The 17751-nt window shown below is 54.1% G+C and overlaps 2 protein-coding genes across 5 annotated transcripts in view; both read left to right on the top strand.

The window, feature by feature from the left end:
* Nucleotides 1-12659, top strand: part of DVL3 (dishevelled segment polarity protein 3) — a 32362-nt gene extending 19703 nt beyond the window's left edge. Inside the window, exons 3-17 of one of the 3 annotated variants that reach the window (XM_065844724.2) lie at nucleotides 3524-3645; nucleotides 4043-4149; nucleotides 4737-4872; nucleotides 5127-5220; nucleotides 5617-5686; nucleotides 5968-6107; nucleotides 6304-6380; nucleotides 6786-6853; nucleotides 7214-7264; nucleotides 7387-7536; nucleotides 8325-8456; nucleotides 8695-8862; nucleotides 9465-9677; nucleotides 10327-10725; nucleotides 11196-12659. In XM_065844724.2, the coding sequence (XP_065700796.1) occupies nucleotides 3524-3645; nucleotides 4043-4149; nucleotides 4737-4872; nucleotides 5127-5220; nucleotides 5617-5686; nucleotides 5968-6107; nucleotides 6304-6380; nucleotides 6786-6853; nucleotides 7214-7264; nucleotides 7387-7536; nucleotides 8325-8456; nucleotides 8695-8862; nucleotides 9465-9677; nucleotides 10327-10725; nucleotides 11196-11227 (1959 nt within the window). In that variant the 3' untranslated portion in view covers nucleotides 11228-12659. Of the gene's footprint in view, nucleotides 1-3523; nucleotides 3646-4042; nucleotides 4150-4736; nucleotides 4873-5126; nucleotides 5221-5616; nucleotides 5687-5967; nucleotides 6108-6303; nucleotides 6381-6785; nucleotides 6854-7213; nucleotides 7265-7386; nucleotides 7537-8324; nucleotides 8457-8694; nucleotides 8863-9464; nucleotides 9678-10326 lie in introns of all 3 variants that reach the window. The other 2 variants (XM_065844726.2, XM_065844728.2) reach the window with 2 other exon arrangements.
* A 648-nt stretch (nucleotides 12660-13307) lies between these two features.
* Nucleotides 13308-17751, top strand: part of AP2M1 (adaptor related protein complex 2 subunit mu 1) — a 28207-nt gene continuing 23763 nt past the window's right edge. Inside the window, exon 1 of one of the 2 annotated variants that reach the window (XM_065844525.2) lies at nucleotides 13308-13386. The gene's annotated coding sequence lies outside the window, so the exon portion shown is untranslated. The remainder of the gene's footprint in view (nucleotides 13387-17751) is intronic. The other variant, XM_065844526.2, reaches the window with a different exon arrangement.

Genomic DNA, 17751 nt, shown 5'->3' with positions numbered 1-17751 from the left:
TGGTGCTGGGTCCCCCACGCTGGGGAAGATGTGGGACGTCTCTGTGGAGAGCTCGCCATCACTGATGCTGGGCAGAGGTGATGGTCACAGCCTGTCCGCAGCGTAACCCGTGTGCCCCTACGGCAGGGTCAGCTTTCCAAGGAAAGTCCTGCTCGGGTGACTGGCGCAAAGGACTTAAGTGACTTTAGTGCTGGTGAAGCGGACTGGATTTGACTGCCCTGAAGACTAAAGGTACTGCTTGGGCAGCTGCAGGACAAGCTTCTCCCTCTGTGCCATGCCATGCACATGCTCTGTCCCCTGCCCGCATGCCTCCCTCTTTTGTTTTGTGGGGGGAAGAGTGTATTCAGTATCCATAGCCCATCATCCCTTTTTCCCTTTGCTGAGCTGCAGTTTGGGTGTGTGGATCTACACCAAGCGCAGGATCAAGACCCAAGTGCCTTTTTCCAGAAGCCACCAGAGAGCCCCTAAACAGTGTGAATCCTCAGAAAATCAGGCTGGGTCAGACCTAGTGCTGCTTCTGTCCCTGCACCAAACTACTGAGCCTCGGCTGGGGTGCCACGGAGTGATTGCATTTCAGAAGGAAGGGCAGGGGTGACAGAACAGGCAGGTCCCCTGCTGCCCCACAGGCTCCCTCTAGGGCAGTGGCCAGGGGAGCAGGCTAAGGGGGTGCGCTGGGCTCCCACGCAAAGGGCTGTGGTTGCCCTCCCTCCAGTGATTAACTGACCCTTTGGAAAACAGCCTCTGCGGTCCCTGGCCACTGCCGCATCTGCCCTGAGACATCTCCCCACCCTTCCCTTCCCAGCTGCCTGTTGTTTTCACCAGCTCTGTGGGGAGTCCCAGAGGCTCTGAGCCCTTTCTGTTGCTCTCTTTTTACCTGGTGTGTTTTTCCTTGTGATCCACACATCCATGCAGCCACTGGCTTTCCTTGCAAGGGCTCTCTGGTTGCTCGGTGTGCATGGCATGGATCTGGTGCAGCTCAGTCTCATCTGACCAGGGCACCGTCCTGCTGCTCTGCCGTGCTGGCTCCTCACACAGAACGTGTGCCTGGAGTTACTGCCGCTACAGCTCTTGTGCACGAAGGGTGATGGCAGCCTTGGAGACTTTTATGCGCAGCTGGCAATCGCTTTTTCTATCTCTGCTGAGAGTCTCCTTGTCCATGGGTGTTTTGGGGGGAACACTGGCTTTGTTGCTTCTGCCAGACAGGCTGGGATGAGGCTATTTTAGGAACTTCATACTAATTTTAGCTAGAGGGAAATATGGAGGCTTGGATCCAAGTGAATACTTCCTGACAGTATAAGAGGCAGGAAAAGTGCAGGATGGTTATCAAAACCTTCCCTGGAGGAAATCCCAGCCCTGGGAGTTTTGGAAGAAGGCAGCATCAGTCCCTCTGCCTGGGAACGTCCCCCTCCTCCTCACTGCTGTTTGACAACTGCCTGTCGCTTGTTCTGTCTGTCCAGATCTGTTTGCCTGGTCTCGCCTTGAGATCTTCAAGCACAGAGCATTATATGATGTTTGCTAGGCAATGCTGGCTGCTTCCAGCATCTCTTCTCCCCCGTGCTCCTGGGCAGTGACTGCCAGAGCAAGGATGTGGCCCTCGGGGAGTGGGATGTGTCCTGGGAAGACAAGTCACCCGGAAGGTGCCAGGAGCAGAGCCTGGAGCTTGCTGGAGGGAGGGAAGCTGAACGAGTGTGAGACAAGAGCTGGTTAGACAGTTAGGAGAGCAGGAGCGGTTGGGCCTGTCCTGGGGCTTGTGGGACAGGCTCTGCAGCTTTTGGCACCCCAGGGTTCTCTCTGCCCTGTCTACCGCCTTGGCTGTGGCTTTCTTGGGGCTCCTCTGTCTTCCTTGCCATGGCTGCATCCCTTTCTCTCTTCCCAGTGCCTCCCTGGCAGCAGACATCTCTCCCCCTGCTCTGATCTAATGCTGATCTGTGGGGTCCATCCCCCCCTTTATTGCAGTTTCTCCAGTTCTCTCAGGTGGGCAGGCACAGGTTTGTGTTTCATCAGTGACGCTGGGAAGCACACAGGACCTGGATTGGCATCTGCTTTTCCTTCCATGTAGCACGTGATCTTCTCAGCAGCAGAGTTGTGTCTGAGTTTACACTGGGCATTACAGTTTGGGCAGCAGCTCTCAGCTCCTTTCCAGCCTATGTTTCATGATCCTTCTGCCCAGACCCCCAGTGGGACTCACCCCTGTTAGATCAGAGCTCTCCTGTGATGACTGGTGGCTTGGCAGTTGGGTGAAGTACACAGGCTGAGACCTGAGCCCTGTCCTGCTGTCCTCACCTCTCTAGGCTGGCTCCAGCCTGACTCACAGCCTGTTTTGGCTGGGGGGGATCAAGGTGCTGGGCCCTGCAGTCCCTCTCTGACACTGGGAGAGCCAACCCCCCTGCTTGCCCATGCTGTGCAGGGGACAGACCTGGTGCAGAAGTGAAAAGCATGTTTGAAAGTCCTTAGAGGTGGACATTGATTGTCCCTTGCTCAAGAGCTCTAAGCTTTCCCTGGGGACTTGCTCCCTGGCCAGGGGAGGGGTCCTTTCTGGGCCCTATCACAGTCCCTGAATGTCTCTTGCAAGGAAGAGGCTTTCTGTTGCTTTCCTGACTGACCCTTTTGGAATTAACCTGGCTCAGTATAGCTTGAAAGTGAGGAGAGCACAAACCTGGGAAGGGAGTGATGTGGGCGAAACCACTTTCCATTGAGCTCATTTGAACGATCCTCTGTTTCATCCCACTGATGAGCCCCTTCTCCGCGTGAGAGGCTCCACCTCATTCCCTGAGCCCCACAACTGGTGGTTTATCTTAGAGCCAGAGACGCAGATATAAGTGTACCTGGGCTGCCCCAAAGCAGGGCTAGTATGAAAAGTTCCTATGGTTTGACCCTTTATTGAATTTATGCACTGGGGAAACTGCTGAGCTTCCCAGAGGTTGGCTGGAGGCTGTGTCCCAGGCCACTTAGCTGGACACAAGCTGAACGTTTGCAAAGTACTTGTGGAAACCAGGAAAAGAAAAAAACAGTTTTGGGGTCTGTTTCAAAGCCAGCCTGCATCCTGGACTCTGTTATCCCCAGCTCCCATCGTGGGCTGGGAAGGTGAAAGTCCTGATGTGTCCCACAGCTTGAAGGCAGAGGTGTAGAGGCTGGTAAAATCAAGAAGAGGAATGACTGGTTGCTGCCTCCTGTGATGTAAGAACAACTAGGGGAATCCTTTCCTTGCCACAGGACGTGTGTGTAAAAAATTGCTCAGCATGGGTGTGCAGATGATGTCAGAGTCTCCAGGCAGGGCTGTCAGCTGCCTGGACTTCACCACTGGGTCAGGAATTCCTGAGCCACAAATAGCTGGTGTCTGGGAAGGCATTGAGGTGAATATTGCTACATGCTTGGCCTGTTCCATACCCGCTTCTGGGCATTTTCTGTTGTCCACGGTCAGAGATGAGATCCTGGGCCAGGCAGGCTCTTGGCCAGCTCGTTTGGCCACTCTTGTAAATATTTTGCCAGTTCCTCAGCTGTTTCCCTCTCTGTCTCTATCCAGCTGGTGTCTGCAGAGGGTTCACATTCAGATGCTGGCTCAGTCTGTGCCGATAACCAAACAGAGCTGCCACCCTCCATGGAGCGCACAGGAGGAATCGGAGACTCCAGGCCCCCCTCTTTCCAGTAAGTTACCTGGACAATTGTCCTGGTTTCTGACGGACCCGCAGTGATTTTGCTGTAAATCCAGACCAGGGGTTGACACAATCCTACCTAAACTGGCAGGGATTACACCCAGATAGAGGGGAGGAGGATGGGACTGGGAGCAGATTTGAAGTGGAGCTGCATTATTTAACAAGCAGGGGCATGCAGAAAATAGTGCACGATAGCTGGCAAAGAGCTGGCACAGCCTCCCCCAGTCCCTTGCCCTGCACTCATAGATGTGCTGTGCCTGTTCCCCACCGCCTCTGCTCCTGTCCCTCAAGGAGACAGCTGGTGGCTGGAGGCTCCTGCTGGCCAGCACAGAGGTGCCTGCTTAAGTTGTTCCCTGTTGGACATACTTGTTCCTTTTATCTCATCGCAGCCCTAACACTGGGGGGAGTCGAGAAAACTTGGACAATGAGACAGAGACAGATTCGGTGGTGTCGTCGCAAAGGGAACGACCTCGTCGGAAAGACGGGCCTGAGCATGGTGAGTGTTGGTGACATGGCAAGAGCTCCACAGGGCATGGCTGCGGCACGGTGGGAGCACCAGCTCCAGACATGGGGCAGCTTTCTGCTCTGCAGAACCTTTGAGCTTAGAAAGGCTCTTCAGTGATCTGGAGCCATAGCCTCACATTGGAGGCAGGAGCTAACACCTGCATTGCATCAGAGCTTGGTGTTGAAACCTCTGGAGGGAAACGAGATGCCTCCTGTAGAAGCCTCAAGAGCAGGAGACAGCAGTGCCTCAGTCCTTCTCAGTTGAAAAGCAGAGCATGCTGTAGCCTTGTTGCTCCGTGCTGCTTCATGCTTCGCCAAGGAACCAGCTGCTAGTCTTTCACGACTTTAGCAGCATTGTTCCTAGTGGCCCATCGGCCTCTTCCCCATCCTTTAGTGACAGAAAAGGTGTCCTACAGAAGACAGATCTGATCCCAGGGTGGACTCAGAGCTGGCTGGCACTAAATGGGATTTTTTGATGGCCAGTTTCACTCTGGGAAGGTCATTGTGAGCCCTGCAGGAAGGAAGGGGGTTGTTTCCCTGTGGCCTGTTTTAAGCACACTGAATCTTGTCTTTTCACAGCACCCAGGGTGAACGGGACAGTGAAGGGAGAGCGGCGCCGAGACCTGGGCGGGTACGAGAGCTCCTCCACGCTCATGAGCAGTGAGCTGGAGACCACCAGCTTCTTCGATTCAGACGAAGATGACTCCACCAGCAGGTAGGAGAGCTTAGGTCCTGAAGGAACACTAGCTTCCCTCAGCCTGCAGGGCACAGTAATTCTGGGCTCCAGGCTCCTTGCTCAGACTTGCTGCTGTCTCAAGCCTCATCCAGCAGCCCCTCTGCTATTTTCTGTCCCCCATGCATATGTTCTGCTTCCGCAATCCTATATTCCCTGTGCCGTTTCTGTGCGTCTGTTGCTGCTGGAGCCACCACCCTGGCAGCAGAAGAGCTGACTCTCGCTTTTGCCTCTAGGTTTAGCAGTTCAACAGAGCAAAGCAGTGCTTCCCGTCTGATGAGGAGGCACAAGCGACGCCGGCGGAAACAGAAGGCTCCACGCATTGAACGGGTATGCGGGGGCTGGGTGTCCTGGGGAGGGCAACACAGAGCAGAGTGGGCCGCACTTAGTGTTCCAGGGCTGATCAGGGATTTGGCTGTGTTTGCTGTGGGCACAACAGGGAATGGGCAGTATTCAAGTGGTGATACTGCGTAGAGCACTGTCAACCCTTCCAAGCCAATGTAGCCTCAAGAGCTGGGACCACAGACCTTCTCCCAGCTGTGAAGTGGAGGTTGTAAGGACTGTGACTGATGCCCTCTGGTCCTGCAAAGCTCCTAGCATAAGGCTGGAGTTGCGGGTGGTGACTGTGGTGCCACAGGGAGTGACAGGGAGCACAGATGGAGGAAGCTGGGGCTGGGAATGTTCCCGGGGCACAGGAGGACCTCTCATGTTTCACTTATGTTGCAGTCATCGTCCTTCAGCAGCATCACAGACTCCACCATGTCCCTGAACATCATCACGGTCACGCTGAACATGGGTGAGTGGGAGGTGTGCGTGGAACCTGCAGTCCTTCCAGAGAGAGACTGGGTGGTGGAGGGGGCAAAGAAAACACAGGTGGGGAGAGGTCAGAAGATGGATACTGCAGGAAAGTGGCTTGTATTGAAGCACTGGTCTCTCTGGAGTTTCTCTGCACCCCAGGACACCTCTCTGGGATTGGGGTGCAAGTGACCATCACTAGCATGTGGTTTGTCTGAGGTTAGGGCTGCTTATGTCTGCTGCTTTGTGATGTCTTACTTGTTTCTTTCTCCATCCCTGCAGAGAAGTACAACTTCCTGGGTATTTCCATTGTGGGACAGAGCAATGAGCGTGGGGATGGAGGCATTTATATTGGCTCTATCATGAAGGGCGGCGCTGTGGCAGCCGATGGCAGGATTGAGCCAGGAGACATGCTCTTGCAGGTACTTCACGCCCACATAACTCCATCTTTGGGCCTGGGAGAGCAGTAAGAAAAGACCCAGAAGCCTCCCTGCACACTTTGCCAGCCTTAACCCAGGAAGCTGTGCTTAGAAGAGGGAGCTGAGTCACTGCTGAGCTGAGTGGGGAGCTCAGCCTCTGGTCACAGCTCTAGAACTCACTTCTTTATGTTGTCTGCAGGTAAACGACATCAACTTTGAGAACATGAGCAACGATGATGCTGTGCGAGTGCTGAGGGAGATTGTGCACAAGCCGGGGTAAGTGCTCAGGTTGTTCCTTATCTCCATGAGCGGCTGTACGGTGTGTTCTTGGGGTGTGTGAGTCGTGTCTTCCAGCCACCTCTGCTAGTGGCTCTGCAGAAGCTCAGAACTTATATTTTTGGTGTTGCTTTGATTCCTGGGTTTTCATGCCCAACGCAAGAATTGCAGCCAACAGAATGGTGATGAATTGGGGTCTGTGCCCCCCTTTAGTGGGGATGCCATGTCATCAGCAGCTCTCAGCAGGGTCACATCATTTTGTCCATGCCACTGAGGAAATCCATAGCTGAAGGAGGGGGACAAGGGCAACTTACTGGCAGCTTTTCCCCGTCTTGCAGGAGAGAGCCAGCACGCAGGGGTTTGTACCACTGAGCTCTTGTTCTAACTCTTGCCTTACTGTTGCAGGCCCATCACCCTGACGGTGGCCAAGTGCTGGGACCCCAGCCCGCGGGGCTGCTTCTCTTTACCCAGGAGTAAGTGGATAGCTGACCCACCCTTAACACTGGTGCCCAGCTCATGTGAGAGCCCTGCCTTAGGCACTTACTTGGTTGTTGTCTTGTTCCTCCCCGTGTGTGTGACTCCATGTGGCACTGAATTGGGGTTTGATGGGGTTTCAGCTCTCCTTTGAGGAGGCTGCTGTGTCCTATTCCCAGACCAAAATGCCCACAAGCCCAGCCCTCCTTCCCACATCACGCTGGGGACGCGTTTCACTGGGGCAGGGGGGTCACTTGCTCGGGGCGCCAGAGGAAAGAGAAACCCCCTCCTTGAGCCATAGGGGGATCTCTCCCTCTGCACCTCTCCTGCTGACCCTCCCTCTCTTCTTTCTCTCCCAGTTGCTCCCCAGCGGATCTGGGCTGGGCCAGACTCTCCATGCTCCGATCCGGGTGAGTCCCGGCAGATGCTGGGGATGGAATGGGCTGCGCTTGAGTCACTGTCCCTTCCCAGAGGTTGATTTGATTAGAGGATAATTTCTTACAGCTCCTAACAGACTCTTTCTTCACTACAGGTGAGCCCATCCGGCCCATTGACCCGGCAGCCTGGGTGTCTCACACAGCAGCGATGACTGGCACCTACCCAGCGTACGGTATGAGTCCATCCATGAGCACAATCACTTCCACCAGCTCCTCCATCACCAGCTCCATCCCAGAGACCGAACGTAAGTCCTTGTCCCTCCGTGCTCCACCCGCTGCACGGCTTCCTCGCCTTCACTGTGCTGTAAAGGGAGCAATACATCTGCGTGGGGACAGCTGGGGTGGGCAATGTCTGCCCTGCCTGGGGACTGAGCGGGAGGCAGCTCTTACCAGGCAGGCTCTCGGATTAGTGGGAGTTCTGGCTGGCTGAATTAATACTCCCTTTTTCAACTCTTCTACATAAGGAGAGTAGAGGAGTCTGGCTGCAGTCCAGTATCTGTGGCGAGTGCAGAGCAAACAGGGCAGTTAGGGGTTACCAGCTGAGAGTGCGGGGCCAGAGGGAGTCACCTTGTCCCTGAAGCAATTGCCCTCCCAGACAGCAGATGGAGGCAGCTGGGAGCAAAGACCCTGTCAGTGGGGCAGGGACCTGCTGAGCACAGGGCTCTTTTGCTCACCTTCTGAAGGATTTGGGTGATTCTAGTATCAGAGCCATGAAGCAAGGGTCTAGAAAGCTCCTCTGGGGCAGAAAGAGAGGAGTTAGTTTTGGGTTTGTGAGAAGTGGAGAATTTCCTTGCTGAGCTGTGTGGGTTCACTTGTGAGCTTTTGGATCTCTGGCCTGGGTTTTGCACAAGAGGAAATGGCTGATGTGGGAAGGAGAACATCAAAAGGGGGGGTTACACAGCATGCACCCCCAAGGCTATCTGCGATGTATTGTTCCCTGGCCCATTCCTCCTGTGTGTGATGCTTCCATGTAGCTCTGTTGTCTTTTCTGTCCCCTCTCATCTCTGTCTCCCTTCCTTCGTCCACACCACAGGCCTCGATGACTTTCACCTGTCCATCCACAGCGACATGGCCACCATTGTCAAAGCCATGGCCTCACCAGAGTCAGGCCTGGAGGTGCGTGACCGCATGTGGCTGAAGATCACCATCCCCAATGCCTTCATTGGTAAGAGACTGTGCTACCTGAGGCAGAGACATAGAGTGGGGAGTGGGAGGCCTGTTTTCCAAGGAAATGCTCAAGGGAGCATGTCTGTCACCGTAAATTAATTGTTGACCAGGCCAGAGTCCCAAATGGAACCTTTGGCTGTGCATCCCTTTTCACCTTTTGGCCCACTTTGACTTGGCCCCAGTGTGGCCCACTGCCTTCCTCTCTTGCTGTATTTAACTCTGATGTTTGGTGGCAGGTTCGGATGTGGTGGATTGGCTCTATCACCATGTGGAGGGCTTTACAGATCGTCGTGAATCCCGCAAATATGCCAGCAATCTGCTGAAGGCTGGCTATATCCGACACACCGTGAACAAGATCACCTTCTCGGAGCAGTGCTATTACATCTTCGGGGACCTCTGTGGAAGTATGGCACTTGGCGTGGGTCGGGGGAGAGGATGGAGGGGTAGAGGTCCTGCAGAGCCCTGCTGACACTGTGGGCACAGAACTGTTGCCATCAGACTGTTGTACAGACCCTGTTAGAGAGTGTTGAAGAATATTCCAGCTCCCTTGTCATGCTGCTGCAGTGGTGAAGTTGGAAGCAGCATTGACAGTGTCACCTGCTATGTGATCTTTTTTCCTGGGCAGCCAAGGCAGAGTCTTTACTCACTTTGTCTCCAGGCTCTGAACTTCCATTGCTGGCAAGGGGCTGTTGCTCACACAACAGGGCTCTGCTCGCATAAGAAGGATGGTGCAAGTAACTGACAGGATGAGCTTGTAGCTCTGATGTGCGCTTTTCCCATCACTCTAGTCTCTGTGTTAGAGTGACAGCTCTGTCTTGCACAGCCTGGTTGTTGTCCAGCCAGGAAACACAAATGGATGTACTGACAAGCAGGGGCAGTGCCAGTTTCTTGTGTCTCCTTGTGTACTCCCCATCCTTATCCATCAGCAAAGGTGGACATGGAGTTTCTTCATCACACATGGTTGTCTTTCCGCTTGGATTAACCCCTCTTCTCTTCTTTCTTGCAGACATGGCTAATCTGTCTCTTCACGATCATGACGGCTCCAGCGGTGCCTCTGATCAGGACACTTTGGCTCCACTTCCCCACCCAGGAGCTGCACCCTGGCCTATGGCTTTCCCGTATCAGTATCCACCACCTCATCCATACAACCCCCACCCCGGCTTCCCTGACCCAGGCTACAGCTATGGTGGGGGCAGTGCTGGCAGTCAGCACAGCGAAGGTGAGCGAAAAGGACTCCAGCCTCCCGGAGAAAAGGAGGCTGAGGGGTGATCTTATTGCTCTCTACAACTACCTGACAGGAGGTGGTAGTATGGAGGGTGTTGGTTTCTTCTCCCAAGTAGCAAGTGATAGGACAAGAGGACACGGCTTCAAGTTGTGTCAGTGGAGGTTTAGATTGGATATTAGGAAAAATTTCTTCATGTAAACGGTTGTCAGACATTGGAACAGGCTCTCCAGGAAAGTGGTGGAGCCACCGTCCCTGGTGGTGTTTAGAAGATGTATAGATGAAGTTCTTAGGGACATGGTTTAGTGCCAGTGTTAGGTTAATGGTTGGATTGGATGATCTTGAGGGTCTCTTCCAACGAAAATGATCAAAATGATTCTCTGAAAATGTGCCTGCAGGTGGGCAGATGCCCCATTCAGTACAGGGAAAAAGCAGGAAAAAGCTGCTTGGGCAAGGCCCTCTGTGTGGGGAGCCAGGACAAAAGCCTTTAGTCAGGTTTGTCCCAGAAGGGTTATGGGACTTGGAGTTGAAAGAAGAATGAGAGCATGGGCTACAGGTGGATGGTTGTGCTGTAATCCTCCCTCACCTAGAGGAGGATCCTGGTTCACCTGAGCTGTGACCTGAACTTGCCCCATGCGCTTCGCAGGGAGCCGGAGCAGCGGTTCCAATCGCAGCGGCAGCGAGAGGAGGAAGGAGAGAGAGAAGACCGGGGAGTCCAAATCAGGCGGCAGCGGGAGCGAGTCGGACCACACCACGCGGAGCAGCATGCGGCGCGAGCGCGCGGCCAGCGAGCGCTCGGTGCCAGCCAGCCAGCACAGCCAGCGGAGCCAGCACTCGCTGGCTCACAGCATCCGCAGCCACCACAGCCAGCAGTCCTACGGGCCGCCCGGCCTCCCCCCTCTCTTCAGCCCCCCCATGTTGCTGATGCCTCCACCGCCTTCAGCCATGGGGCCTCCCGGGGCACCACCGGGCCGTGACCTGGCCTCTGTGCCCCCCGAACTGACAGCCAGTAGACAGTCCTTCCGAATGGCCATGGGCAACCCCAGTGAGTTCTTTGTGGATGTAATGTGAAGCACCCATCCCCTGTCTGTCTGCTGCCCCTCCTTCCCTCCGCCATCCCCATCGTTTGTCTCCTAGGACCAGCCCTGGCTTCGCCCCTTGTTTTTTGGGTTTTGTTTTTGTTTTTTTTTTTTTGTTGGGTTGTTTTTTTTTTTTGGTCTTGATAACGAAAAAAAAAAGGGAAAAAAAAAATAAATGGAACTAAACCTTGATTCTAATCCCTCCTCGAGCAGGGTGGACGGGCCTGGCAGGCCTGCTGGGTGCTGCCAGCCCATCCCGCCACCAGACTTGTGTATTGCCGATGGTAATTCCCCCCTGCCGTCCTCTCTAACCCCATTAATCTGCATCCGTCCCGGCGCCCTGTGCTGCTTGCCCGTGTGTCACTGCTGCTTCAGTCCTTCTGCCCTAAACATCTCTTCTTTCTTTTCACCCTTTTGTGTTTCTTCTATCAAGCAGCAAAGAATTACGGGGTGTTTGACTTTCTCTGAACCTGCCGTCTGTGGGGGGGATTGCTGGAGCGTGGCGTGGCCCGACAGGAGGACACGGAGCTCCAAGGGCGCTGGGCATGCCTGGCGCTGAAGATGGCTGCTTTCCTCCCCCTCGCGGAAGACGCCCTGCCCTTCCCGCAGCCCTGAGAGGGGAGCAGGGGCCAGCCTTATATATGTGTTTTAAACCCCCTTGTAGTTGCCTTGTGGCTAACGCGTGAATGTTCCAGGGCTTCAGTGCCTCCAGGGAGCGGAGAGATGCTCCCACTTCCCTCTTTCCTCCCTCATCTTGCCCACATATTGGGCCAGGTCTGAGTCCACCTTCACCCTGCCCAGGCTGGGCAGTTTGGGGCTGTGCCTCTGTGTTCAGCCCAGAGCAGCAGTAGGTTCCTGCACAGTGCAACTCAAGGCCCTGCACCTGCTCTTGGGTACTCATGGTGGGATGCAAGGGCAGAGTTCTGCTCCCTCCGTCCTGCTCTTTGCCCTCCTGCCTGCCAGACGCTGCTGCCTGTCCCATTTGTAGGGGCTGTCCCATGCCGGGGCTGGCCGTGCCAGCTGTGACTTCCCCCTCCAGCTGTCGCGCTGCTGCTCAGCGGTGTGACATCTTCAAGGGCCTGGATGGAGTTAGAGGGTGAGGGAATGGCACAACTAGTTTGCTTTCATGCTTTGGGGAAAGATGGAGGTCCCTTGTATTTACCTGATGAAGGGTCCCAGTCTGCCTCCCCCCACCTGGCACCAGGTGTGCTGCTGGCCCAGCTGCCAGGAGGGATGGGGCTCTGGGACAGCTGGGACAGCCCTGCTGTCGCTGGGTAGTGACCTGAGCTGTCTGCGCAGCGACGCTGCAACCCGAACCATGGCCTTGGTAGCTATAGGTGTGTCCATGTGCTCTGGTGCTCCCTGTCCTTTTTCCTTCCTCTCCTGGGTGCTCAGAGAAATGCCTTGGGCTGGGGCTGCCCCTTCCCCATGTCCAGGGTCAAGCACGGTACAATATGAACACGATCAGCCCTGTTCCCCACGGTGCTGGTGCCCTGATGCCTGCTCCTCCTGCCGCGCCGTGGCTTTCTCTGCGAGCATTACCTCTTTTTGTCTTTCTGGTGTTTGCAGTTTTTATACTTTGGAGATTAAATGTATTTTGCTCCTCTGGGGTCTGCGTTGCCCCTGCAACCCCTCTGCCAGCATCATGTGCTGTCAGTTCATCTCCCTGTGACTCCCTGAAGCCTTTCCTGTCCCTCTGCCTGCTGGAGTCACCTTGCCCGCTCTCTGCCGCCCTCCTGTCCCCATCTCGGCACCGCAGGCTCCTGCCTGTCCCCCTCTCCTGATGCCACCCAGCAGCTTCCCCAGCCACTGCTCGTGCCCTTGCCCTGCCCTGCCCGCTGGGTTTTATAAAAACAAAACCATTCTCCTTGTTTTTATTTATAAACATAGTTTTATTGGACTCCTGCCTTCTGGTATTTTTTTGTTGGTGTTTTTTTGTTTGTTTGTTTGTTTTTCCCCAGTCTCCTGTTCTGTCCTCCCGCCTTTCACTGTGCAGGAGATCCCAGCAGGACCGGGGCACCCTGTGCCTGAGCCCGTTTTCCAGCTGACACTCCCCGGGGGCTCTGCGGTGCGGGGTCGGTCCGCCGCCCCGTTGCCAGAGGGGTCGGATCGGTGCCGGTCTGTTGGCGGGCGCTGCCCGGAGCCGCTTGCAGCGGTGCCGGGAGGGGGAGCGGGCGAGCGCCGACCCTGCCGCCGATGCCCTGCGCGGTGCTGGGGCGCGGGGAGCCAGCAGCCCCGTGGAGGGGGGCGATGGCTTCGGGTCTCTACGGGGGGAAGCGCAGCCTCACTGCCCGGGCGCAGCCCTGTGCCCTGCCGGCGGTCCCCGCCCCGGCGTTGTCCCACGCGTGGGCGTGGCAGCCACGCCGCCTCCCCGGACTACAACTCCCAGCGCGCCCCGCGCTGCAGGACTACAACTCCCGGCAGGCTCCGCGCGGGACTGCCCTTCCCGCCCCCGCCGGACGCCAAGTTCCGCCTCCCCGCGGCAGCGCATGCGCCAGGGCGGCGGGGCGCGGACGGGGCATGCGCGCGGCGGCTCTGCAGTGATAGGGGGGGGCGCGGAGGAAGGGGGGGGCGGTGGCCGCCATCTTGGGCGCTGGGCAGCGAGCGGCGGCGGCGGGCAGCGGCAGGTGAGGCGTCTGGGGCTGTCCTCCCACTCTCCGGTGCGGCGCACGGCCCCTTTCCCTTCTCCGGGAGGCTTCCTGCGGCGAGGCTCGCTGTGCGGCCGCGCCCCGGCGGTGGCCGAGCTGCCGCTGGTGGCGGCTCCCTGGGTATCCGCGGGGTGGGGGTCCGCGGGCCTACCCTGCGGGGCGCGGCCTGACAGGCTCGGGGGGCTCTCCTGCAGGGCGGGGTCCCCGCTGGCTGCCCCTGCGGAGGGACGCGGGGCTGCCCGCGGAGCCGTGCGGGAGTGAGGTGGGGCTGCCGGGGGTTCCATCAGCCCTGGTCAGGGGGTGTCGGGCGGTCCCAGCCCCACCGGAGCTCGGTAACCTGCCTGCACGTTGCTTGAGGTTGAGGGGGTTTATTAACGGTTTCTGTTACTGGGCTGTTCGCTGGCATACCCGGGTGGCACAGCCCGCCTGGGAAGGGCCCGCTCCGCTGTGCCAGGTCAGCCCGAGCAAAGGTCTCCCGCTCGGATCGGGCAGGAGCTTCACCTAAAATTATTTGTCTCGACTACTGACATGAACGGGAATTAGCGAGGTCATGGCTGGCAGCCTCCAGCTTCCCCCCGGCAAACCTGCTGAGGCAGAACTGATGCTGAGCTGTGCTGGTTCTGAGGCTTAAAACGGGCTCTTGTCCAATGGCTCTTCCAGATGCTCTTCCGTTCTTCCCTGGGTTCTGTTTTTGGATTCAGTAAAGCTCAGGAAATGAGACCCGTGCTTATCATCCACTGCAGTTGACTTCTCTCCTCACTAGGAAATGACTCACTTTTGAGCCCAGTCTTCTCCACATAAGTTATGTGATTCCACGTTCTGTTTTCTACTTGCTTTAGTATGACAAAGCTGCTGTCAAGCTTTAGCCTTAGGCTGCCGAAATCCAAGCCTGGAACTTTCCCAGATAGGTGAGTCTGGATGGCTTCTGCGGCTCAGAAGTCCAGGTATTGCAGGTTTCTAACTATACAGGCTCGTGGGGTGTCTTGGGCAATACTTGCTTAAATGCTGTCACAGCCGCAGCTGCTGTTTTTTGCTGTAGTAAAAGCTGTGCTTGTCCCTGTGAGTTTTGCTTCAGGGACAATCTATGTGAGGAGATGCTGCCAAACTGCCCGCTTCCTTATTTTCCCTGTCAGAAGGGAGACATTATTTTTCTTCTATAGGAAGTGCCATGTTACTGACATCTAGTGACAAAGGTATCTGGTGTTCTTTGTGCTGCAAACTGGCCATGTTTTCTCCCAGGGAGAGCATTTGAGATATCCTTGAAGGTTGTTATGGCTGTCGTCTTCCTCCTCCTGAGAGAGCACAATTCTGGCCTTTGAAGAGTGGAGTCTGGAAGCTGTGAAGGATTACATCTTGAGTTCTTTAAAGGACAGATAACTGGAAATGCACTCTGGTTTGATAGTATCTCTTTTTTTCATGGAATGGGAACTATCACTAAACAGAACAGGCTTTGTAAAGAAACTTCCTGTGAACCTCATTAAACTTGCCTTGTCTCATCCCTGCATCAAGAAATCATAAAGCTAAAACTGTCTTTTGCGGCACAACGTCTTGTACTGTTTTTCTAAGCTGATACTACTAAAGACCATTAGAGTATTTAAAGGCTGTTTTGGGGGTTAATTGGAGGATGGACAGAAGTGCAGCCTGGGGTGCCTGAATATAACTGGCGTGTATGGCAAAGTCAGCCTCTCTCTTTTTGTGAACAACCTACAGAGTCAAAAGTTACCAGCAAGCTGTATATTATTTTGATCTCAGCGGGAGGTGGGCAGCTCAGCTGAAAACTTGCAGGCTGAGGCACAGAATGTGAAATGGCAGTGATCTCCTTCACAGTGACAGCAGAGAGAAACGCTGGCCAGTCAGGGCACCCAGAACATCACTGGCCCGCAGAATACAAGCTCTTACTCAGGCTGCAGTCCTTGTCTCTAACCTCTGCTGTTAGAAGATCAATAGAATGCAAGTAGCTGTTCAGGTTTCTAGCTCAAGAGTGAAAAGCAAGTGGAAGTTGCTTCTGACTGACTTCAAAACTGCCTTGGAAGAGTTGGTAGAAATAGAGGAAGGCGTTGAGGCTGCTCAGATAAGGTTAGACACAGAATCATGTGGAGAGGCGTGTTAAGTAAGGGAGCTTCTTGTGCTTCCCTGTGTCAGGACTTATCTCTTGCTGTTCTTTAGACTGGCTGTGTGCAGTCTTACACGCAGAAGTAGCCCGTAGGAGGAGAGCCTGCTAAGAGCTGGATGTGCTCTTCTTCCTGCCCACTGGTTATGGGGATTTATGGGATTGGGTTTAAAATAGGAACAGTTTCTCTGAAACTGATGGGTTTATCTCAGTAGCTCTTTAGCTCACGGTATTGCCTCTTAATTAAATTACGCAGCCTGTCTTCCCCAGGATGAAGTGATTGCAGCTACTCTTGTTTAAAATCAAGTGGAGCCATGGCCTCCTGGACAGTGACTAATGCAGCCCTCTAAGCAAAGCTTAGATGCTCAGATTAGCTGGTGGAGTCATGACATTGTTGTAAGCCTTAAGCCTTTTGGTTTGACAATGGCTAGCACTGGCCTGAAAGGGCTGGTTTTCTGAAAGTCCTGTTTGCCAGAGCAGCCTCACTAATCCCCCTCCTGCTTCAACTGCTGTTACTTGTCCAAGATCATATTGATTTCTGGAATGCAGAAATCATTGCAGTTGGTGATATACTCTCAGTCCTCTGGGTGGGAGCTTCAGGAGCTCTCCTGGTTTCCTCCTGGATGAGAACTCTGGCAGCCAATGTACCTTGAACTACTTAGTTAGATAAGCTCATTAATGCACAGAAGTCTTACTTACTGTTAAGTCAGAACCCAAACTTTCTTTTAATAGAGTACTAAATGGGTTGGTTGCCTTGCACCAGCTTATGAGCTAACTTGTGGTTGCTGTTTCCTAGATGTGCTGTGTAGATTAATGAACATTCCTGTCTTCCTTCAAACAAAAAGGTGGCTGTGCTGTGGGAAGCTTTTAGCTGCTTAAAATGGGAGTGACAAAGCCCAGAGCAGCTGGGTTTTGGGCTCACCACTGATCATCTCGTGTTTATTCGTATCTTGTACTTGATGGCACAGGAAAGTCAATAATGCCAACAGCTTGTCTCACTATGAGGCTGTGGCCAAAATGGCATTAGAGATGAGCAAGAGTCCCCTCAGCTCTGCTGATCAAGCCTTGGAGGCTGAGCTGAAGGTAAATGGCAGACCATGTCACATGCTTGTTTTCACCACCTGTGATGCTAAAGCTCTTTTATGGAGAGGTATCTCTGTAGTGAGAATAGCACCCGCAGAGCAGGCTTGGTAAACTACAGCTGATCCTGAAGGTGTGTTTTTAAAATTAATGAACAAAGGCGCTCAGCATTATCAGGAAAACTGCATTTGCTCTTTCCTGAGGTAAAAATACCAATATATACTCAAAGTTTATGGTGGCTCTGGTACTGTTAGGCTGCAGACATGTTGCTGATGATGTGTTTCCTTCAGACAGTACCTCATTCTTTTAGGGCTAGAACAAGCATCTCTTGCCTGGATGTGAAGCTGTGGTTACTGCAGCCATATTACCTCCTGCCACTGCAAAAAAACTAACAATTCACTGTTTTTCCTGAGTGGTGAATTTGAACAGATCAGCTTTTTTTTTTTTTTTTTTTTTTTTGTTCTCATTTGTGCAAATTCAGTTACAAAAGGCAGACAAGTGTGTTCTGAAGTTTGTGGTGTAGGTTGAAGCTAGCATTGCTCCTGCAGAGAAGGATTAATGGTCTACATCGTGTAACGTGGGACAAATGTATTGTAGAAAATCACTTGTTTAAATGTCTGTGTATATCTGGGATTGAGGCTGGCATTCAGCTTTGTCTTTCATACCCTAATGAACAGATGACTGCTGTACTAAACTGGTGTTCTGTTACTGATGTGATGCTGAGAGATGATAAGAGGCTAATGCACTGGACTACGGCTGGAGAATTGGTATTGTTTGCTGTGGTGTTTCTGGAAGAGTTGTTGCAGATACAGACAAACGGCTACAGAGAGAACAAACTGTCCTTGTTAGTCCCCTCCTTATATCTGGTGTGTTTAGTCTAAGAAAACTCCACGCTGCATGTTGTCCTTTTTTTGTACAGCTGTTCTAGGCTGGAATCCACAAAGAGGCAATGGAAATGGGAGGCTGGGCTCTTACATGCAGCAGGAGGGAACTGCTGAAACCCCACTCACTAAGTGCAGGTTTACTGCATCATCTCACTGTGTAGCTCCCAGTTCAGCCACCTGTTGCATCCCAGAATATGTGAAGCTACTGACAGCCCAGCAGCAGGATCCTGCTGTCTGAGCCTGTACTATTGGCTGCACCCACACATTCCT

Source organism: Patagioenas fasciata, chromosome 9 (genome assembly GCF_037038585.1).
Source record: "Patagioenas fasciata isolate bPatFas1 chromosome 9, bPatFas1.hap1, whole genome shotgun sequence".
Classification (NCBI taxonomy): domain Eukaryota; kingdom Metazoa; phylum Chordata; class Aves; order Columbiformes; family Columbidae; genus Patagioenas; species Patagioenas fasciata.
Note: the sequence above shows the minus strand (reverse complement) of the source record. Positions and strands in the feature narration are given on the sequence as shown.